At 38.2% G+C, this 24,983-nt stretch overlaps 1 protein-coding gene across 5 annotated transcripts in view; it reads right to left on the reverse strand.

The window, feature by feature from the left end:
• Positions 1-24,983, reverse strand: part of prdm2a (PR domain containing 2, with ZNF domain a) — a 172,634-nt gene that overhangs the window by 81,584 nt on the left and 66,067 nt on the right. For 4 of the 5 annotated variants that reach the window (XM_043675655.2, XM_043675654.2, XM_087980537.1 and 1 more), the window contains exons 2-4: positions 11,329-11,391; positions 8,351-8,468; positions 7,531-7,634 (exon numbers count right to left, since the gene is read on the reverse strand). In XM_043675655.2, coding sequence (XP_043531590.1) covers positions 7,531-7,634; positions 8,351-8,468; positions 11,329-11,337 — 231 coding nt within the window. In that variant the 5' untranslated portion in view covers positions 11,338-11,391. Of the gene's footprint in view, positions 1-7,530; positions 7,635-8,350; positions 8,469-11,328; positions 11,392-19,971; positions 20,054-24,983 lie in introns of those variants that run through there. The other variant, XM_087980535.1, reaches the window with a different exon arrangement.

Below are 24,983 nucleotides of genomic sequence, written 5' to 3' on the forward strand. Positions count from 1 at the left end.
TAAACACTGCACCACTTTTGCCAACTGGTTAAAGACTTCAAAATAAATATGAAACAAACGCAACCTGAGTGGAAATGGCTTTCAATCCACAGACTAAAGCTCTTCACCAGCCTTAAAACAGACATAAAACAAAGAGGAAATATGCTGCCCTATTTAAAGCTTATGACAGGTGAGAGCAAGTGAGAGACTGCACAAGGGCGCAAGGGAGAAAGAGACACACAAGGAAGCAAAGTGCACATTATTATTAATCACACAAGATTCCACGTACAATTATGTCCAACCTTTTGCAAAGAAACTTTGTACAACCCAATGTGCACATTTCACACTAAGTACCACCTAAATCATGATGTAGAATCCTTTCCCTGATGCTGATCAAGATGCCTGCGAATGAAGGGCACATTGGAAAAGGGAGAGAAGATTGTCACTGCAAAACATTTAAAGACAAATTGCCCACCATGTCTGATAAATAATCAATCAATCTTTCATTTCCAAATATAGAGTGAATCATGTACTCTTATAAATGTACACATTAGAGAGAGGGGGAATAAATCAAAATGATCCAGAAGACATCCAAGCTATACTGAACAAAACCTAAACCATTTTCCCCCCCAAATGCATGATGACAAATTAAACAGTTATATTGGCTTCACTCATGAGACTATTCCTGATTGATCCCATTTTATCATTGGATATTTTTAATTCTATTGATGTCCTCCAATGTGAACTTTGTCATGATGTCTCTGATAAACAGAAAAATTACATTGATAATCTGAGATAATAGGAACATATCTGAGAGCCTCTACCTTTGAGCCAAAAGGTCTGGATTCAAGTCCCACCTGCTCCACAGGTGTGCCATAACAGATTTGAACATTGATTAAAAATATCTAGAAACCGGTTTTGCCCTGTCAATGAGCTTGGAGTCATTTGATATATACAGCAGTATATATAGAAAAAGCATGCATACATTATCTTTATTCCCACTCTAGATTCATCCTTGGTCACTTGACTTTGGACTTCCACATCTCCATTTGAGTATGAAGTTCTAAGATTTGCTTCGTCTCTTGACTTTGTGGCTGACAGCAGATTCAGCAATTGATTATCCCTCACAGTTTCTGCGATTCAGAATATTTCCATAGGCAAGTCACTAATTAGATGTTTCAATATCTAAAACTAGCTATCAAGGCATTATATTAGTTGCATACAGACAGAATACCAAGTAAACATTATTGATTCATTGATTCATTTTAGATCTACATGGAGTTGTAAAGTGTGCTGATTCTGTAGTTTTCATCATCTGATTGTACTGTATGAAGGAAATAGCTCTGAGACACTACTGGATTTATTGACAAGGAAATCATGCTAAATTGGATATGAAAATCATATGTAAAACTGAATGCTGAGCATTTAAAGAACTTTAAGAATTTTGATGTATGGCTAAGTAGCCTAACTGTACTTTAACCATAAAAACTAAAGTTTTGTTTTCAAATAACTGAACAATTTTGGCAAATTGATTTTATCAATGCACATGTCTCTGTCACAGCTACAAGATCATACCAATGAACCTCTATTTGTGCTGATTAGTCATTTATTTTGTTTCTAATACTATGTACATTCAAGGAAAGATACATTAATTTTGGCTTTTTACCATTTTCCCCTCTTTGACCCTGTCTACTGCTGTTTTTCTATGTTTGCAAGTTGTCCCAATTTGGGCATCATTATTCAAATAGCTGCCTATCTGACATATGCTTTTGCTTTGTAAATCTACTTTCCCTCTCCTAATCCTTCCCTCCTTCTGAGCAGTTTAAAGCCCTCTCAATGTACCTGGTATTTTACTCAATCTTAATGTAGTGAGCTTGCTCAACAATTTTCAAAAAAAGGTATTCAACTCTGTGGGAGAGGCATCTCAGCCAAACTCAATTCTGTTAATTACAGGCACAATTTCCAGTAGGGGTCACTAGATAGCAGTCAGTAGCAGAAAATTATTATAACCCAGGGCACTGAGGCCGATTACAAGTCAGAACTAAATGGGAAAGAATGTTTTATTTAGTAAAATGGCTCCTTCCAAGCTTTCTTTGTTAATTGTTGATCAGCTTTAATTTTAAACTAACGCACAAATGTTTTATTCGTGGTTAAATACAAGGCTACTGGTGATAAACTACTTTTATGCCTCTGTATATCCACTGCCCATTCAGGGCAACTCAGTGCAACTCTGTACAGTGAATACTCTGTTAAAGCCTGTGATAAATACTGCATCACAGACCAAAACCAATGAAGCTAATAACAGATCAGTGACTGGGGTAAAGCTTCAAAAGCATTGCTGTTAAAATATTAAAACTGCTTGTTGCAGCAAGAAGCTACAGTGCATGAAAAGTAATATTGTGAAAAGTGTGATTCAATTTCTGAATACTCAATTCTCTGAGGTTGCCTAGGAGTCTCCCAGAATAGGTAAATGAATCTTTCATTGCTACAGTTGGAACTTGATCTTATCACTGTAAACTTCCTAGCATAGCTAATCCACTCTAACCTACCCACCCCATGACATCACTGGGTACCATTGCAGAGAATGAAGTGTAGCTGGAATGGCAGGTACAATTAGATATTGATTAGAGAGGTTCAGTAGCTTGGAGAACACCATGGGATTAAGGTGACTGAAAAACAAGGGTCCAAGTACAGGGCAAATGCACACTGGCAGATGGGGTTTAGGATGGTATATGTGGCCCAGCCTTTTCTGAAGAACTAGTAACAGCAGCAATATTATGGGTCAGAGATTGCTGTGAGACAAGCAACAGCAAAAACAGTGACAAAAACTTGAGGAATTTATTGAGTAAAACAATGAAAATTCTGTCCACTGTTGGACAATTGGGAAACAAAAGTGATACAAACGGAAGATTCCCACCAGAATAATCAAGGCAAAAGGGAGTAGGTGGCTCTTGAATGAATATTTTAGCCTGTAGGACTGTGCACAAATGGTATTGACCAGGGAGCCTGACTGTACCTTGTACAGCGCAAAGGGATTCTGGATGTTGTTCCAAGATGAATACTGGGAATAGGATAAATGGTGAGCAAAGGTTGGTTCCAGGCTTATTGCTAGTTACTGGTGGGAACAGAGTATTTAAATCTATTATGTGTAAACACATAAGAAGTATCTGTTAAAATAGCATTGCTAGTTATGAAGGGAAATCAGACTGTGAACAACATCAATGTAATTTCCATAAGACTATAAGATAGAGAAGTAGAATTAGGCCATTCAGCCCATCAAGTCTACTCTTCCATTCAATGAAGAATGGCTGGTGTGTTTCTCAATCCCATTCTCCTGCTTCCCTGTAGCCTTGGATCACATTACCCATCAAGAACCTATCGTTTTAAATACACTCAATTATTTGGCCTCCACAGCTTTCTGTGGCAAAGACGTCTACAGATTCACCACCCTCTGGCTGAAGAAATTCCTCCTTATCTCAATTCTAAGGGTTATCTCTTCACTTTGAGGCTATACGCTCATGTCCTAACCTCTCTGACGAGTGAAAACTTCTTGATATTCTCTCTATCCAGGACTCCGTATTCTGTAAGTTTCAATTTTGCCAAATTATTATTTAGAATTAAAGTTCCACTCTCCTTATTCACTGCAAATAAATCCCCCATCATTGCTATCCCCTCTATCACACCCGATATTTCCCTACTCCAACTAAATCTGCAGATGTTGGAAGTCTAGACCAGAAACATAGACTTTCCTGCTCATCCGATGCTGCCTGACCTGCTGCGCTTTTCCAGCTTCACATTTTATCTACTTGCAGTTGCTTTCCTGGATTTCAGGATACTTCATCCAACAGCATAAAATCATGAGCAAATATACTCAATTATAGCAATAAGCCTGTAACCAACCTTTGCTCACCCTTTTTCCCATTCCCAGTATTCATCTTAGAACAACATCCAGAATCCCTTTGCACTGTACAAGGTACAGTCGGGCTCCCTGGTCAATACCACTTGTGCACTATAATTTACCTTACTTGTTATCAGGTAAAAGCAATATTTGCAGAACATCAGCAAATATCACAAGATGAAACCCTTAGCAATGCCTCCAACCAGTCCTAATCAATGACAAAAAACAAACTAAATATTGAGATGAAAAAAAAGGAAAAATAGCTTTACCGAAGCCATATATTAATCCTCTCACCACCACCGTTCAATGGCTTCTACAATGTATGTATCCCAAGCAAGGGTAAGGTAATTTGCGACTCCAGTTGGTATATTTTTCCAACATTTGCTGTCTCATTTCATATGAAGAACGGGTATTTTAGTAAAGTTATGCAGAACTGCCAGCTTCCATGAAACAGTATTACACTATCAGCCAATGCCTTCAGGAATAGAGGGAATGAATGTAAAGTCCCTGCTTGTAGCCATCATAATGATTTCTGCTGAAAGGATAGGAGCACGCGGTGAGTGGGGAGAAAAAATTTTATCTGAGATCCAGACTGCCCTCCAGAAATACTTAAATGTCCAGGTTTGTTTTTGCTCAGTTATAGGATGTGGACATTGATGGTAAAGCCAACAGTTATTGCCAATTCCCAATTGCTCTCAAAACAATGATAGTGAACCACTTTCTTGAATCATTGCAGTAAACCCATAGTACTGCTCGGGAGGGAGTTCCAAGATTATGTCCCAGAAACACACGAGGAAGGGGTGCAAGGGGAATGCACAGACCTGTTGCATGAATAAAGGAATTTTCTTTTTATAAATTTGTCATACATCATAAAAAGCAAGCCTTAACCCATGTCTCTATGCATTATTCAAATCAATTATTAAACACATTACCTCCACATCTTTGATACTGACTTTTAATTATAAATTAAGTTGTCAAACATTCAGGCTAGCTGTACATATTATTTTGAAAAAAATCTTAAAGTAGCTTTGCATATCATCATATCACTTTTACTCTAAAGTAATTACTTTTCATTAATTGTTTCAAATTATTCAACATGGATATGGTATTTAACAAAAACACACTGGCATAATAAAAAATGCATCTGCCACAAAGTTGTGTAAACAAAATGGCAGTAAATGGTTTAATGTTGTATCAAAAATGTTATTAGAATCTCAAGGTTTACTCAAATGCTTAATTTGAAGTTTCTACTTTCAGAAAATCTTCAGCATGCTTAAAATGATACAGACGATAGCCATTAAATCAATGCAGTTAAAACTCACATTTACTGTAACTTTTGAACAACACTTCATGAAAATTTGGGAGACAAGGAAATACACAATAAATGGAAAGATAAGTGTGAAAAAATAGGAACCTGAGAATGCATATCCGCAGATTCTGAAAGGACAAGTTAATAAAGGTGATGAGAAAGCAGCTGGCATGCTCTACTTTATTAGACAAGGCATAGAATACAAGAGTGATGTAAAAATTATGAAATTTAAAAGATGAGATTTTAAGGCTTTATCTTTGGCTTTAGAAGATTATAGTGATACAGCAGTCTGTCTGAGAGTAAACCTGTGTGGTTTAATTGTTAGATCAAAGGAGCAATCTCATCGTGCTACGAAAGGGTGATCCTAGATATTTTCATGAAGAGGGCAACAACAACAGTTGCTGAGTCTACACTGAGAAGACACCATGTCTTCAAAACCCAGAAAGATGTTATCACAGTCAGATGGCAATGTTGCTTGTGGAAAAAATCCAACCTGATATTGAGCCCGTGGAACCTCAACCTTATTTCTAAGAATAAAAGCAGTGGTGATCAGTGCTAATTGACTAACATTTGTACTTGGATCAAAATGAAGTGCATTTGCTCTTTTTAATGGAGAAGGAGGGCTATTTTCCCTAAGTGTTGGAGGAAGAGGGGTGACCTTATAGGAGGTTTATAAAATCATGAAGGGCATGGATAGGGTAAATAGATAAGGTTTCTTCCCTGTGACGGGGAATCCAAAACTAGAGGGCATAGGTTTAAGGCGAGAGAGGGGAAAGATTTAAAAAGGATCTAAGGGGGAGCTTTTTCATGCAGAGGGTGGTGAGTGCATGCAATAAGCTGCCAGAGGAATTGGTGGAGGCTGGTACAATTACAACGTTTAAAAAGGCAATTGGATGGGTATATGAACAGGAAAGGGTTAGAGAGAAATGGGCCAAATGCTGGTAAATGGGACTAGATTCATCTAGGAATAAATGAGCTGGACAAACGATCTATTTTCATACTGTACATTTCTATGACTCTAAGAATCTATTTTGAAATCAAGCTTCCTTATAAACCTACGATACCAAAGAGAAGCAGTGCAGAGTTTAGTATGATGTAGTCAGGCTCAGAACTGATTGATCCTTTTTAAGCTCTTCTTTTTTTCCCCCTCCCTCATTCTTAAATTATTCAAAATAGCACTAAATCATCACAACAAATGAAAGATTTCACAGTACTTTATTGTATGCTTACGTAAAATACACATGACAACAAAATCATTCATTTGAAAATCATTTTACAGCAAAAGAGATGCACGTCAGCCAGGAGATAGGATGTCTAATTTAAGAGACAAGTAATGTTACAAAATTGGCATTTTTGGTGTCATTGAAGGGAGAAAGTAGCAGACTTTGTTTGATTGTTAAGATTTAAATTGAACCTGCAAACTTATTACTTAATTGTGTTTTGGGTTTCTTGACATTGATATAGCAAATCTTTTTCAACTGTGAAATCATGTCATACTTTCCATTAATGACCTGAAGCTTGAATTTGTTTGATTTTGAACAATATCATATTTGAATATAGTTCACCATGGAGGAAGTAAGTAGGACTTGTTCGAAAAACAAACTCATGAGTTAAAGCAAGGCTAGAAGATTCACCTAATTGAAGCAAAAGTGGAAGAATCGCCAAGGAAAACTCTTAGTGGGGAAAATAGTATTTGGAAAGAAAGGAGCAGTGCACTGAAAGCTTTTGATTTTACATAAACCTGTTGGACTATAACCCGACATTGTGTGACTTCTGACTTTGTCCACTCCAGTCCAACACTGGCACCTTCACATCATGGCTACCATACACAAAATGGCACAGACACAAAGGTCCAAATTACTTCCTTGTGTTCGGAAATATTTTATGATTTCGACATTCCAGCAGATTGGATACATAGATTGTCTAATGACAATGAAATAACTGATGACAGATTAATCTCCAGCGACTTAAAGATAGTAAGCTAGTATTTTGAAATAGATGCAATGTGTCCAAAATACAAAACTTTGAATGTTTTCTTCCTTTTCTAAAAATGAAAGTGAGGCCATACTTTAATGTTTGCAGAAATATCAATGTTAAGTCAGTAACAGTTTTGTAGCATAGAGATGATGGCAGTGAAGAGGAGATAAAGATCAAAGCACGTAATTCCAAAGGTCAACATAGTTATTGGAGTTATAACAAATCAGGTTTCTGACAATGAGACATTTCGTGTGCATTTACTTTGAGTGAAATAATAACATTTGAATGAAAATTATTTGTTCAAATAACTAACTATACCTTTTAAACTACGCACTAACCACCTGGAAACCAGACAGACAGCGCTTACCTCCCACATATATACATTATTCTTGACCTGGGACTTTTTCTTCCTTTCTCCTGAGAATGGACCATATTTTCTGCCTTTCTGAATGGACCTTGTGGCCCACACACCTGAAAGACAAAATTTTCTGAAGCTTTAAGGTCAAGACTTAACATTTAAACTTAAAGCATTTAATTTTGGCTAAAATAAACTCACTTTAAACTATATTTGTTCATGAAGCTTTCTATATAGCTCGTTTACTATAATATCACTATAATATCCTGGTCACTTGTCAAATTCTATGCACCATTTCGAAATGGCTTTAACTTCAGTTAAGCTGATAAAATCAGTATTAACTTAAACAAATCACAATTTCACCAGTCATTCACAGATTTCAAACAGAACATCAGCAGGGATATTACAAATTGCATTCTCCCTTCCCCACAAAAGGTCTAATATGGTCTGAAATGATTCCCAACATCCAATGGAATGAGGCCGCTGGTGATGGATATATTAAGGATTAGATGCGTGCAAATTGGTTGTATAAATATGGGGAGCTAGTAATTGGTGGGGATGGGTTTTACAGAACTGCAATAAAGATCTCACTAAAAGTGTATATTTGGAATTTGTTTAAACACAATTATCTTCCAAAATAAAACAAACTTGCGTGCACTATTATGAGATGTTTTGCCAATCATCTATTTTAATATAATGCACTTGAACCCAGCTCCTCCATAAGATAACAAGACAGAAGTTCAAATAATGCATGTTAAAACTGCAAGCTTTGCAAAAGACAGCATCTAGTGCCAGTCTTTAGGTTCATGAAACATTGTCCAAAAACACTCACCTAAGCGTTTCTCATCAACTGCTGATGGTTTTAAAGTCACCTCTTGAGGAAGTCCCTTCAACACACGCTGAGGCACATCAGCTAACATCTCAATTTCAGGTGCAGTTAATGGATCGCTCTGCATATTAAGAATAATAAGGAAGATTATTTTGTGAACTAGACTATTAGTTAAGGAATACATTGGCAAAGAAAGGATTGGATTTGCACAGCAGCTTATTAGAAAATGTTCTATTAAATGTAATAAGTTAATTTGAACTGCGGTGAAACTGTTTTTGATGGTGTTAGCATCCTAAAACCTCCTATTCTCTTGTAGAAAACAGTACTGGATATTGAACAAAAACAGGGCACTGTTGAACTTTTCATCTCAAATAGTCCAATGGACCATAAAATTTGTCCAGTGAGTAACTAAGCCAAGCATTTCAGGATTGACCCACTCTCCAAGATTTAGGCTGAGCTAATTAATCTCGATTAGAGCTTCAATTTTCTCATTTCACATTACTTCAGACCATTATATTTGGAGATGAAAATAAGGCCATTGATCTTCAGCTATTAACTAGAAACCCTTGTTATTAATATTGCTGTGAAGGAAGGAATAGGTTTAGCTACAATAATCAGGCAGTGAAGTAGTTACATTAGTAAGCTTGTGGATGATACCAAAATTGATGGTCTAGTCGACAGTGATGAAGGTTATCTAAAGATAACAAAAAGATCCTGATCAAATTGGTCAATGGGCTGAGGAGTGGCAAATGAAATTTAATTTAGATAAATGCGAGGCATTGCATTTTGGTAAAACAAAGAAGGGCAGGACTTTCAGAATTAATGATAGGGCACTGGGAAATATTGTAAAACAGACAGATCGAAGGGATCAGATACACAATTCTTTGAAATTTGCATCAAAGGTAGATAAGGTGGCTATGAAGGAGTTTCGCATTCTTATCTTAATTACTCAGACTGTTGAGTATAAGAGATGGGATGTCATGTTGAAGTTGTGCAGGTCGTTGGTTCGGCTTCATCTGGAGCAATTCTGGCTGCCCTGCTATTGGATGGCTATTATTAAAATTGGAGGGGGTTCAGAAAAGATTTATCAGGATGTTGCCAGGGATGGAGGGTTTGAGTTTTAAAACTGGTTGGGTAGGTCAGGACTTCTTTCACTGGAGCATGGGAGATTGAGGGGTGACCTTATGGAGGATTACAAAATCATGAAGGGCATGGACAAGGTGAATAAGTATGCGTCTTTTCCCTAGGGTGGGGACATTGTTTTAAAAAGGACATGAAGGACAACTTTTTTTATACGCAGAGGTTGGTTTGTGTGTGGAATGAAATGCCAGAAGTACTGGTGGATGAAGGTACCATTACAACATTTAAAAGACATTTGGATAAGTACATGAATAGGAAAGGTTTGGAGGGATATGGGACAAGCACAGGCAAATGGGACTAATTTAGTTTGGGAATATGATCAACATGGACTAGTTGGACCAAAGGGTCTGGTTCCAAGCTGTATGACTCCATGTACAATTACACCATTTGATTTGATAAGAAGGTCATTGACCGAAACACTGGTTTGGATTTTCCTGGCGTTGCGAAGACTTCAAAGACCTTTGAAAAAAAGGTAGGTGGCAGTAATTTTCCCTGGCATGAGATAAAGTCGTGGGAATTTGCAACACTGTCAACTCATTATGGGGATGCAAGCATCTGAAAGGCCCTTTTCTATGCCCCTTTGTTCACGGATTTAAGAGGAGTCTCGAGTCTGGATTCTGGCGCCTTTTCAAAAATAACAAGGTTTTACTGATTTTCCAACGTCCCCTTTATGTCAACTGCATCTCCCATTACACCTCAAAACCAACTTGCACCTGCCACCCATCTTGGCCTCACATCTCACTCCCCTACCCCAAGATCTCACAGACTCCCCATAACTTATATATATTCTGTACACAACCAATTAATTCTGTAGTGACAATGGCATGTGCAGAGTGCTTAAAAAATACAAACAAACATTCATAATTTCCTTAAACTGGAGCCCTAGTCAACATGATATTTAAAGTAAGCACTTGATACCTTACAAGAAGGTGTAAGCACTGGACATCTGTTTGTTTTGTACAAATAAATACTTAGCCATTTACAGAAAGAGCTCTCAGAAAAACAGTGCATTACCATTTCAAAAAGTGGTCAACTTCTCCCCAGCAGTACCAATGGAAGAAGTTACAACTTAATGGGAGTACAAATTCTCAACCAACTTTTAACACATATACTTGGCACTCAGAAATCCTTGTGGTTGCCTCTGATTGTGGGGGACAGTGCTCTAGACTCCATCCGCTTGTGTTACCCAACTAACAGAGGAAAAATCAGGCCAATAGCCTTACTTTTCTGTGCATAGATACCTCCTGAATTTTTTAATATTGGATATAAAAACAAGCAATTCTTGCAATCTCCAGGATTCTGTCTTTTTGTTTTTCAAAAGTGTTGAAAATGAGGACGGTGGAATGCGAATATAAATTCCTCAGAAATAACCTCTGCTAAGGTGGGTGATATTATTAACAATCTAAAAATAAGCATCATCCCTCAAGTAGACATACTGAAATATGCGATTGCACTGGGATGCATGTATAGCAGAGAGAACCACAATTACCATGATTTGGAAATGTTGTGGTTTGTATCCACCTGACAACTTTGGACATTTAACACAAGGATCTGTTCCACATCCAACAAATCTAACAAAAAATATTAAGCCACACATGAAATTAAAACAATCATGGTCACCAACCTATATTTCTAGGTCATGAAAACAGCAAAGGATTTTGAACAAAAAAAATGTGTAGTTCAGGAGCAAAGGGAAATATGCCAACTGCAACTAGCATCTCCTTCTTCCAATCTTGTACTTTGTACAAGACATTTAATTTTGTTCCCTTTCAGCAACGTACAAGACAATAATACAGAATTCACCCCACATATGAAAGGATCTAAATTACGATTAAACTCACTTCCTCCATTGCAAACTACAGGATCGCTTGCTCATTAGATATCCTCTTCTGATCGTTCATTCACTGCAAAGCAAAGAGTGAAAGCACATCTTAAAGTAGTAATTATAGACTACACTTCTTTCAGTCTTTATTTGAAATGGGAAATGGCATGAGGAATGATAATATTACAAGATTGGATTCATCCCCTTTGACAAACATCTTCTCCAAAAATACACCTTAATCATACAACTTGCAAAGGTCTTCACTGGGGTGATGCTGCATTGAAGTTGAAGGTGTGTACTGCAGCTTTAAGAGAGAGTGAAGGCTGTTTTGCACTAAGAGCTTGCAGGCACCTGTCATGTGACTTACTAGCAATCTCAGTGCATCCTGGAAAATTGAAAATATGTAACATTTGGCTGTAAACTAGATACCTCAGTTGTTTCAAATCTAACCAGTTTAAATTATGCCCCAGGATATTAAAATCCAATTAAGTTTGAAGTTATTGTTTTTCACAACATCGAACCAATGAGGCAATCCAATGTTTGAGGTATAAAGAAGCCAGTATTTTGAGAGTTAGCTAGAGAGTGTGACTAATCACCATCATCAGAGTAAGTGCTAGCAAAACACTCTCTGTCAAGGGTACTTTTTCATATTAAACATCTTTGCAGCAAAAGACCAAAGATGACTCAGGGACATGTACAGCCAGAAGTAGACAGAGACCAGAGACAGTCACTGTACGGTTTTGAAAATTAAGTTGATGTCATTTTAATAGCGGTGTTTTATTGCTGTAGAGTTGGAGGCAGATAGCAAGTAGTTAGGAGGAAGGAGGCTTAGAGTTGTAAATAGTTGTTGTTTAATGTTCACTTTTAAAGTTAAAGAATAATTTTTTTAAAAAAACAGTGCAAGTCGGGAGTTCCGTCACTCATACTTTAACAGATTATGAGGCAAGGTGAGCTTTTCTGAGTGTTCGATTTTATTAGCAGAAGGGTTCAACGCTGTGTCATAACAATGCAAAGAAGATATTTTCTCTTATGACAGAAAGTAGAACTACGGATCACTGTTCAAAAATCAGGGCTGTCCATTTAAAACAGTTTGGGCAAAATGTTTTTCTCTCAAAGAGCTGTGAACCTTTGGAGTTCCCTGAAAAACTGTTGGAAGCAGAGCCCTTAAATGTTTTTAATGCACAAATAAATAGATTCTTATGAAGCAACTAGTTGAAACATAATCAAGGGTAGATGAGATCTGACACTGCAATCATATTGGCCATGATCTTTCTGCATGTCTGAGCAAACTTGAAGGGTAAAATGGTCTCGTCCTGCTCCTGACTCATATACTTGTACAATATAAGAGTTCAAATTTTAACATTACATAACATTAAGATTACATAAAGTGTAACACAACAGTTTGTTTCAATACAGTATATGACACCCTCAAGTGTCTTGTAATACCTTATGATTTAAGTCATTTTACATCACATATACAACCAAACAAAAATTCCAGGTTTTTTTTAGTCCTGTGGTATCTTATGGTGGGAAAGCCTATTACAGTGGTCTTTCTCCAGAGTTTTGCAGCAGCTCCAAACGTTTGTGCATCCTTCAAGGAGGAACATGCTACTCTGTAATACTCAATTGCCAAGAGTTTTTTCCACTGGGCATGTTTAGGGTAGACTAAAAAAAGAGCAACTTTCACTTGATCGTCTTCCAGCAGCATTGCATGTTTATCTTGGTCTGTGTCCCTCGATACAGCTCTGCATTCTACATTATGGAACTTTTTGGGAGGAATCTCCATTTTAAAAAGTGCATTTCTTTCCAGATATGCTTTGCAAAAACATTATAGAAGGAAGAAACTAGCACACTCTTTCCCATAATAAATTTAATGTCAAAAGAGTAGCAGTCAGAGACAGTAAGACTCCAGATATGCAAGAGTACTTTGAGAAGGGAGCATTTTTCACTACCAAGCTAAGTTTTGGTGCTTGATTAAAAGTATTAGCTATGAGGTATTCTTTCAAATAACTATGGCAGTCTGCTCATGAAACCTTCCAATAGGATCCATCATCTACTTTCTTTACAGGGCCTCGAGCATTTGATATGTGGATAGGCATTTGATGGACATGTGGACAAAGGTCATTTTCTGCATAAATTGTATTCTAACGGAGAGGGGTATGGTGCAGTCCAACTGAATGAAACATTGAGACAACATGATCAAAGCCATTCTTTGCAACACTGAGCACAGACAGAACTCATTAGGTAAGGGGTGATGCTGGGCAACTTTCGCTTGGGCACTCTTTGCCTAAGCAGCTTGCAGATCATGGCCCTGTAGACACAGAGCATTTCTGATTTACATTTAAAGTGGAAGATAGCTCAAGGTCACTGCCATAGTGCATTAGAGTCAGCATGAGTCAGACCCATGCTACTCAGAGCATTACCTAGAGCATTTTACACCTGATGATCAGGTTCTTATCTCAATGAATAAAGTGTAATGTTCACAAATGCTCAATTTCTATTTCACTATGGTAAAATGGTTGATGCCGCTTTCAGCGAATGTCCCAGCACCTTCAGGTAGTGCAAACTGTTGGTGTAGGGAGAAAGAAACAATAGATTCAGTTGTCACCCTTATGTCTGGATCCCTGCTGACAGACTTGGTTAAAAGGTTCAATACAACATAAAAGCAAAACAGAGGAGAGGGGAAAGCCTTATCTGATAACACCATACATACATCATGGAGGTGTATGATATTCTGTCAAAGGACATCCCCTTGATCGAACTGCTAAGGCAGATGCCCAACTGCTGTCCTGTACATCATAACCATGAATGTTGCAAGGTTATTAAACATTTTCCTATCAGGTATGATGCCAGTTTGATTCGGGTAGATGACAAACTCTTTCACGTTCATATAATCTAACCGAGACACTAGAATCATAACCTCATAAGTTAGTAACCGATTTGTGCCTTGTTGAGGAGAAAACTTAAAGATCCATCCTATACCAGACTGGTATATCTCTCAATTTACTGACTTCTTAAAACAATATACATTCATGGCAAGGGATAAGAAAAAGGAGGAAGCATATGTCAGGTATAGACAGCAGAGATCGAATGAATCCTTAGAGTATAAAGGCAGTAGGACTATGCTTAAAAGGAAAATTATAAGGGCAGAAAGGGGACATGAGATAGCTTTGACAAATAGGGTCAAGGAGAATCCAAAGGGATTTTATAAATTCACCAAGGACAAAAGGGTAAGGTCGGAGAGAACAGAGCCTCTCAAAGATCAGCAAGGCAGCTTATATTTGGAGCCGCAGGAGATGGGGGAGATACTAAACAAGTATTTTACATCAGGGTTTACTGGCTAAAGGTGGCTAAACCCCCAGGACCTGATCAGGTTTCCCTAGCTTCGCACAGAGTTCCAGGGTATGTAATTGCTGGGGTCCTCACTGAGATACTTGTATCATCAATAGAGACAGGTGAGGTGCTGGAAGACTGGAGGTTGGCTAACGTGATACCACTATTCAGGAAAGGTGATAAGGAAAAGCCAAGGAACTATAGACCAGCGAGCCTGACACTGGTGGTGGGCAAGTTGTTGGAGGGAATCCTGAGGGACAGGATTTACATGTATTTGGAAAGGCAAAGACTGATTAGAGAAAGTCACCATGGCTTTGTGCTTGGAAAAACATGCCTCTTGAACTTGATTGAGTTTTTAGAAGCAGTATCGAAGATGATTGAGGAGGACAGAGTGGTGGATGTCAATATATATGGACTTCAGTAAAGCATTTGACAAGGGTAGACTGGTTAGCGAGGTTAGATCTCATGGAATACAGGGAGGACTAGCCATCTGGATACAGAACTGGCTAAAAGGTAGAAGACAGAGGGTGGTGGTAGAGAGTTGCTTTTCAAACTGGAGGCCGGTGACCAGCTATAGGGAGAGGCTGAATAGGCTGGGGATGTTTTCCCTGGAGCAGCAGAGGCTGAGGGGTGACCTTATACTGGTTTATAAAATCATGAGGGGCATGGATAGCATAAATAGACAAGGTCTGTTCTCTGGGGTGGGGGAGTCCAGAACTAGAACTAGAGGGTATAGATTTAGGCGGAGAGGGGAAAAACTTAAAAGGGATCTAGGGGGAATGTTTTCCACACAGAGAGTGGTGAGTGTATGGAATGAACTGCCAGAGGAAGTGAAGAAGGCTGGTACAATTACAACATTTAAATGGCATCTGGATGAATATATGAATAGGAAGAGTTTAGAGGGATATGGGCCAAGTGCTGGCAAATGGAACTAGATTAGATTAGGAAATCTGGTCGGCATGGATAAGTTGGACCGAAGGATATTTTTCCGTGTTGTACATCTCTATGACTCCATGACTAAACCTAGTATCATAACTGCAGCGAGTGGCTAACACTTTAAAAAAAGGAAAGCTGTGAAACAAACCAAGATGGAGGTTATTAAAAGCTACCTCCACACAATCACCTGATGAAGGAGCGTCGCTCCGAAAGCTAGCGCGCTTCCAATTAAACCTGTTGGACGATAACCTGGTGTTGTGTGATTTTTAACTTTGTCTACCTCCACGCAGTTCACTACCTGTAAATTAGTCCCTAATAATTGCTATATCTTAGAAAACCGTCAGGTCACTTGAGACATGCCAGCAAAGACACAATAAGTTAAGGCAGGGAACTGACATTAAGCCAGGCCTAGGATTAAGTGAGTACTGCACAATCTGTGCATGTGCACCGTACCTAATATTCCAAGATAAATAGGAAAGGTTTAGAGGTATATGGGCCAATGCTGGCAAATGGGACTAAATTGATGTAGGATATCTGGTCGGCATGGATGAGTTGGACCAAAGGGTCTGTTTTCATTAACAACCATATGAGCAGAATTCATTTAAAATGTATCTATTCAGTGTTTGGAAACTTGACTGATAAAATGGATGGTAAATAGTCCTAAAGTATAAAGCAGCGAACTTTTGTTTTTTTTTAAAAAAAGCCATTCAGTACTCAGAAATATAATCAGACACTGCACATCAGCAAAGAAAGTATTTGAAATGGACACCATAATTGGAGCTCAAATATTATTTTTCTGGAAATGATGGAATTGAAATGTGCAATAAAAACAATAAGTTGATCAATCAAAGAGACAGGCTGAAATCCTATGACAAAGTGTGCATACGAATACTTAATTCCTGCTTCTAAAAGTAAACTATCACTCATCCTTCACTATCTGTCTGCAATCTTTGACACAATACCTCTCCATCAGTGTTCAGCTGAATGGGACTAAATGCTGGTCCCATTCTCATCTGTGTGACTTGGTGTCAAACATTACTTTATAGCACTTCTATAAAGCCCTCAGGACATTTTAGGATGTTAAAGTCATTATGTACTTGGTAGTTGTTGTTGGTGTCTTTGAAATTGTCCATCCTGCATTAAAACAAACTAAGGTTATGGAGACCTGATGGTTTAAATGTCTGAAATAAGACTTTGTGAGGGATTTCAGAGCTGTGTTTAAGAATTTGGAAGTTTGATAATATGAGCAGTGTGGACATGTCCCAAAAAGAAATTCAGTAAGAGGAGAAAGTCAGAAGTCACATGACACCAGGTTATACTCCAACAGATTTATTTGAAATCGGAAGCTTTCAGAACGCTGCTTCTTCATCAGGTGAAGTTACTGCTGCTGAAGTCAGAAACACTCAGAAAGCTTCAGGTTTCAAATAAACCTGTTGGACTATAACCTGGTGTTAACTGACTTCTAACTTTGTCTGCCCCAGTCCAACACGTGCACCTCCACATCATCACTAAGAGGAAGGTCTTGAAAATGTGCAGTATTGCATATGGAAGAGGTGGGTTTAATCACAGGGTTTCTACATTTGGTTTGATGTTATACTAAGCAGATTTCGAACAAGAGAGTAGGGGACGAAGGAGGAATTAAGGATTTAACAGAGGGAATGGATAATAGAGAAGGTAGAGGTATATAGCTGCAATTACTTATGCTAGAGGAAGGGTACAAAAACAAAGATTTAATGGAAGTGAAAATTTAAAAAGAGACATTACCCAATATCACAGGAGACATTAGTAGAAGACAAAACCACAATGGACGTTGGAAAACTGAAGTGGGAGTATGACTGAGAATTGAAATAGTAGCATTTGGAAATCACTGCTCTTGGCCTCCTAACATGTTCCAAGTGAACTTGAGGAACAGCATCTCGCCTTCAAATAGGCACTTTCCAGCTGTTCAACAATTTCAATAAATCACTTAAGACGACACCTAAGATCTTGATTATTTCCAGGCTTTTCTGTTTTTAGCAAAAAATAAATAGTTTTGGTGGTTAAATAAGGAAAAATACTTGAATTTTCATAGTGTCTTCCTTGACATCAGAGCATCCGAAGGTATTTAGAGCCAATCAAATCCTTTATATTTGAAGTGCGGTCACTGTGTGTTGCAACAAACACAGCAGACAATTTATTCACAGAAAGCACAGCCATGAAATAAAGATCACTTAATCTTTTTAAATTCATTGAGAGATAAACATCAGGACAGCAGATCTGCTTTTCCTTCCAAACAGTGCCATGGGATTTTTTTTTGCATCTACCTCAGCACACCGACAGGTCTTTGGTTTAATGCTTCATCAGAAACATTTCAGTACTGCACAGAATTGTTAGCCTAGACCAGGGGTGGGGAACCTGCGGCCTTCTAGGCCATTGTGTGTGGCCTTTTGAATGAATCCAAATTTTGCAGAACAAATCTTTTATTTTTTATTAATTTTTTTTTTCATCCTTTACTATTTTTATTTTAATCTTAAAACGAATGCATTTAAGATACCAGAGAGTAAAAGAAAATTCAACAAAATAATCCCCACTTATTGCTGCGAATCTACATTCTCCTACTTAACCAAAATCAAGACCCCCTTAAGGTCACAAATGACAGATATCCATCTAGAGGATCAGCTAAAACTGCAGACCTCCATGCTGCAACCAAATATTCAAATGCTTTCCTACAAAAAGCAGTCACAAAGTCATTAATTCTAAAGTTAACTAACCTTTTATTTTAGTTAGTACATAGTAGTTAGATTTTTACAAAATAATGTGAATTTTGAAGAATATATAATTGAAGTTTCTTGGATGCGGCCTTATTAGATTACAACTAACATAATGCGGCCTTCCAACATGAAAAGGTTCCCCACCTCTGGCCTAGACTCTGTGCTCAAAGTCTCTTAGACATCAATCCATACATTCAGTCTGAGAAGCAAAAGAGCTATACTGAACACAACTAACGCTTCTGAGTTAGTGGAGATTAAATTTGGGCCAATTGTACACAGAATATAACAGATAATATTGACAAGTCATATCTCTTATCGTCCCCATTATGTTGAGAACATTATGATTATCATTTCTACTCTAGCAACAGGTGCATATTCTAGGTCAAAAGACTAAGACAACCAGCTTGGCCTTAGTGCTGGGCTCAAGCTCCAAGATACAGATAAGAAACAGTCCTCAGACTTCCATTTCCATCACTGCAATAATTAACCTTGCCTTCTAACACTTTTATGTTGTCTGATGTCATGACTAATCCCCTAGGGCTTTTGATGCTGGTAAACTGATTTCCAGATGGCCCGCTCATAACATCATAGAACAGCATGGGTTGTAAACGTGCCTTGAAACAAACATTTCCTTTTCCTACTTATTAAGGTTCCAACAACTCTTTATCACGACTTTTAACCTTTATAATCTATGGGGACTAATTACAGAGACTTATGTCTGTATAAGGACAGAAAGCATTGACCCCCTACCATTTGAAAGAGGTCTGAAAGCCTGCAATAACAGAGTCAGGTATCCTCCTCTGACAGTGACTGAACAGAAGTACATACTTGAAAGTAGAACACTAATGGAGTATTACGAGAGACCAATGCTTTATCTCAGTTGAACTCAGTATAGCACTTTCTCTTTTCTGTTACAAGCCATACATTGTTGCTATTATACTACATAGTATCTGTAATTCATTGTTCAAGAAGTACTTGACACAGTTTTTGAAAATGAGCCTCAAAAGCTCTTTTGTTTACCCTTGATTCCTAGAAAGCAGCACTTATGCAGAAACCCATGACCTCTACACTCAATATTTTATTATCTCAGGGCATCACTGTTTCTCTGCTTGAATTAATCATTTTCTGTGCCTTCACTCTTGTCAAAAGTGGGACACCTTCAAGAGGTTCTGAGTTAATCTGCTTTGTCTTACTTGAAGGTGGCAGTACTGCTAACCTGCCACTAACAGCAGTATAAAATTGCACATTGTGGTGACATGCAGAAGTAGCAGCAGTTGGTTCAGGTGGATACACAGATACTTACCAGTTGTGAATGCAGTTGCAGCAATATACATCTTCAAGCAGATGAGGTAGCATTTATAGAATGCCTTTTACACAATAGGTTGTTTCAAGGTACTCTACAAGAAAATAATAAAACAAAATGTGGCACAGGTCTGAGCCAAAGCCGAGGTTATATGGGGCAACTGTTGCTGGTAGACCATTAATAGGAGTTATTTTGGAGAACCTCTCTTGGTTTAGTACCTGACAGTTCTTGTTTTAAACAGACTAGCCAATTTTACACTGTGCCAAAAATCAAAGCTCATTAATAATAAAATAAAATTTATGCATCAGGTAATTATTGTAAGTTTTATATTTATATTAACCATGTTTCTTTGAAACTTCACTGCACATCAATAATTTCTTTTCACCCAGTTTGCCTTCCTGTCCGCTCTTCTCCAGCTGTACAGGATTGACTGTAATAAGAAATTGGCAGTTAGTAACTGAACAACGGGCTACCTTCAAAAGGAGATGGTTCAGCTACAATCGAGGTGCATTCCCTCAATTGAAAAAGGTAGAACAAAGAAAGCCAAAGCTCCCTGGTTTGAAAAAAAGAGAGATGCACACTAAAATAAAGAAAATTTAAAAAATGTGCTTAAGACAAATATTAGGTAAACAATAAAACTGAGAACCAAGAGGAAGGTTCAGAACAGAGGTGAAAAAGATCTGGTCCTGTACAATGAGACAGGTGTTATGAAGGTTATAGGTGTGCACTGAACCTGTAAGAGAGCGTAGAAACTAGCACAAAATGTGCTGAAAGATTTTAAAAATGTAACAGCTGATTGAAACAAATAGCTGGAGTTGCGTTGCCAGGGAACAAAAACATTCAAATTCAGCCAGTTTAAATTATGCCCCAGATACCAAAATACAATTGAATTGAATTTTACTGTTTGGGGTGATATCAAACCAATGAAATGATCCAATGTTTTGTTGTATAAAACTAGACATTTTAAACAGTTGAGGAGAACTGCCAAGAATGCTAACAAGTATAGACTGCTTGGGGAATAGTTCTCTGAAAGGCATCTGTCCATAAGAAAAGTTGTACAGAAGACCAAAGAAGAGACAACCCAGGAAAATACAGTGAAAAATCTACAAAGGAGAATCAACAAAGTTGACTGGTTTTGAAATGTGATTATATTTTCTTTTGGTAAATCTTAATTTTTTTTATAATCGGACCAATATTGTAGAGTGTGAGGTAAAGGATAGGTTTAAGAGAAAGGAGTTGTAAATAGTTGTGGTTTTAATGTTCTCTGTTGGACTTAAAGAATAAAATTGTTAATTTTTACTTTAAGTAGTGAGATCTGAGATGGTTCTTTGCCTCAAAATTTAACAGATTACGGTACGAGGTGAGCTTCTGTGTGTCGGGTTTAAATTAACAGAGGGGTTTACCCAGTGTTCTAACATAAGAATAATTAATTATCTCATAGTTAGGGATCCTCTTGGAAGGAGCGGTCACAGTATGGTTGAATTTAGAATACAGATGGAGAGTGTGAAGATAAAATCCAATACCAAGGTCCTGTGCTTAAACAAGATGAGTTGGCAGACTGGAAACAAAGACTTTATGGTGGGACAGTTGACGAGCAGTGGAGGATTTTCAAAGTGATTTTTCAAAGTGCTCAGCAAAAGTATATTACAATGAAAAGGAAGGACTAAGAAAAGCGTGAATCTGCCATGGGTGCCTAAAAAAAAAAGGAAGCTATTAAATTGAAAGAAAAGGCATACAAAGTGGGCAAGATCAGCAGGAATCTAGAAGATTGGGAAAGCTTTAAAGGTCAACAGGAAGCCACAAAAAGAACGATAAAGAAAAGAAAGATAGAACATCAGAATAAAAAACTAGCACAGAATATAAAGACAGATAGCAAAAGTTTCTACAAATACATAAAACAAAAAAAGAGTGGCTAAAGTAAATGCTGGTCCTTTAGAGGATGAGAAGCGGCATTTAGTCATGGAATTATGATGAAATGGCCAAGGCACTGAATAGTTATTTTGTGTCGGTCTTCACAGCGGAGGACACAAATAACATACCAGTAACTGACAAACAGACGAAGGTAGTTGAGGACCTGGAAACGAATCATTATCACGGAAGAGGTAGTGTTGGGCAAGATAACGGAGCAAAGGATAAACAAGTCTCCTGGTCCTGACGGAATGCATCCCAGGAGTACAAAAAGAGATGGTGGGAGAAATAGCAAATGCATTTGTGGTTATTTTCCAAAATTTGCTGGACTCTGGGGCAGTTCCAGCAGATTCGAAAACAGCAAACATGACGCCAATGTTTCAAAAGGGAGGTAGACAAAAGACAGGGAATAATAGACCGGTTATCTTAACATCTGTAGTGGGGAAGATGCTGGAGTCTATTATCATTGAAGAAATAGCAAGGCATCTCGATAGAAATTGCCCCGTTGGGCAGATGCATCATGGGCTCATGAAAGGCAGGTCATACTGAACTAATCTTTTGGAATTCGATGAAGACATTATTCACACAGTGGACAACAGGGACCCAGTTGATGTGGTTTACCTAGATTTCCAAATGGCCCTCAACAAGTGCTGCACAAGAGGCTGCTGCGTAAAGTAAAGATGCATAGCGTTACGGGCAAAGTATCAGCATGGATAGAGGATTGGTTGACTAACAGGAAGCTGTTATGACATGGGATAAAACTCCTGTTAATTTTAAATCAGCAAGACAAAAAAATTTATCCCATGCAGTAACCTGAAAATTCGAGAGGCCAAGAACTAGTTAAAGTAAAAGCCAACAATTTTATTTCTTAAAGTATAGCAGAGAATAATTAACTAACAACTATTTGCAACTCCTTCCTCTAACCTATCATTTATTTTCCCTTCTATAATACTAGTCCAATAAAACCCCCAATTAAGATTTACCAAAATTCTAATTTCAAAACCAGGCTCGTGTCAAATCTTCTCTTTGTTCTCTTCCTTTGTCTTCTTCTTAGGAATTATGTTTCATAGGTCTTTGATCGATAAAGGTTATCTTTAAGAGAGCTGTGTTTCGGGCAGTCTGTACATGCCGGTGGCTGGGCAGTTCTCTCTCAACTGTTCACGTTTTCCTGGCCTTGTACCCCCAAAGCGTCGAATTCTGTCACTGGCTTTTAATATTGTCACTATACTAAATTCAAACTTGATTTGAGTTTGGTTTTTTTGGGGTATAATTTAAACTGATTGGCCTAATTCAAATTTGCTTTTGTCTCCAGGCAACCAGCTACACTAGCTGCTGGACCAAAAGGTTACATTATATCTTGTTCAGAAAACTTGGTACTGTCAGGTAGTTCTGCAAACTTTTAATTTTCTTAAAGGTATGGTATACTCACACCTTCGTAATACCTCCCCGCTTAAGAAAAAAATGAACCATAATGAAAAAATGAACTGGCAGTTCAATCCCATCCTCATCTTCCTGTCGGGGTACAACTCCAACTCCTATGTCACTAGCATCGATGGCGACTTTAAAGCTTTTGATAAATTTTGTGTAGCTAAAACTGGTTTATTGGTTAATATTGATTTCAAAGGGTCGAATGTCTCCTGGCATTGTTCTGTCCACCGAAACTTTGTATTCTTCTTCAGCAAATCGGTCAACTGTGCCACTACACTGCTGAAGTTTGGAACAAACTTCTGATGGAATCCGTTGAGTCCTAAGAATCAAAGCACCTTTTTCTTAGAAATTGGTCGTAGAAATTCCTCGGTGGCCTTTATCTTTGCAATCTGTGGGGTCAACGTTCCACGACCGATGTTATGTTTCAAGAATGTCATCTCTGCTTTTGGAAATTCAGTTTTATTTAAGTTTATTGCCAACTTTGCTTCTCATAGTCATTGAAAAAGCTCTGCCACTGTACCATGTGATCTTTCCAGGATTTACTAAAGATCACAACATCGTCCAAATAGACTGCTCAGTTTGTTAGCCCGGCCACAACTCTGTTCAGGACTCTTTGGAATGTGGCGGGTACATTCTTCATTCCAAAGGGCATCACTTTAATCTGATGTAACCCAGTTGGGGTTACAAACAAAGAAATTTCTTTTGCTGTCTCTGATAAAAGGTACCTGCCAGCAACCATGCATTAAGTCCAACTTGGCGATGTAACTGGCTTATCTGACTTTCTCAATACAGTTCTCCAATCTAGGAATTGGATAGGAGTCCGATTTTGCAATGGCACTGACCTTCCAATAATGCACACTGAATCGTTAAGTCCCGTCCAGTTTGGGAGGTAAGATGATCAGCGAACTCCACTCGCTCTAACACATTTTTCAGCTTTGATGATGTCCTCGTCGAGCATGGCCTCCACCTCCATTTGGACCTGTCTGGCTTTGAAAGGATTAAGCTGATAGGGATGTTGTTTCATCGGAACAGTATTCCCTACGTCTACTTCACGTACAATAGTATTAGTCCTCCCCATCTGATTCTTACATATGTTCTTATACTGCAGTAACAAATCTTTCAACTGCTTTCTATGCTCCTGAGACAGATAGCTTTCTAACCTATCCCATTCCTCAAGGGCTTCGTTTTTTAATCTGTTTTGAGGCACATCAAAATCCACATCATTTGGATTTGATTCCTCACTCTGCAGAGCAGTAAATAACACCAGTTTCTCCAGTTCTTTCTCTCCAGTATAATACAGTTTTAACCTGATACTTTTTTTTCCTATATGGCATCTTTACTAGATAGTTGAAACTTTATTGCTGGAACAGCACAGCAGGTCAGGCAGCATCCAGGGAACAGGAGATTCGACGCTCCTGAGACAAGGTGGGGGGAGGGGGGATGAAGAAACTGGTGAAGTCCAAGTTCATCCCCTGTGGTTGGAGGGTTCCCAGTCGGAAGATAAGACGCTCCTCCTCCGACCGTCGCGTTGTTGTGGTTTGGCGGTCAATTTAATCTCTCCCTTACCTCCAATACATAATTGGAGAGTGAAACCTCTGACTTTGGTCCTGCAATTTTCTTTAATTTCAAAGGACCTCTCACTTCATGCCCAAATATTAACTCGAAGGGAGTGAACTGAGTAGACTCTCTAATGGCAAACAATACCAAATGGGATCAGTTTATCCTAATCATTTGGGTAATCCTGACACTAAGCTCTTAACATGGTCTTCAAGGTCTGATGCCACCTTTCTAAAGCTTCCTGGGATTCAGGATGATATGCACTGGATTTAAAGTGGTGTCTACCCAAGCTATCCATAACCTCCTTAAACAGCCTAGCAGTCAAGTTTGACCCTTGGTCCAACTGAATCTCTCTGCGTGCATTATTGTGAAGAAAGCTACTAACTCCTCTACGACCCTTTTTGCCTTAATACTCCATAATGGAATTGCCTCTGGAAATCTGGTAGACATCCATTATGG

This window comes from Chiloscyllium plagiosum, unplaced genomic scaffold, assembly GCF_037043375.1.
Source record: "Chiloscyllium plagiosum isolate Xiang-an unplaced genomic scaffold, Cpla_swu_hap1 HiC_scaffold_37, whole genome shotgun sequence".
Lineage (NCBI taxonomy): Eukaryota > Metazoa > Chordata > Chondrichthyes > Orectolobiformes > Hemiscylliidae > Chiloscyllium > Chiloscyllium plagiosum.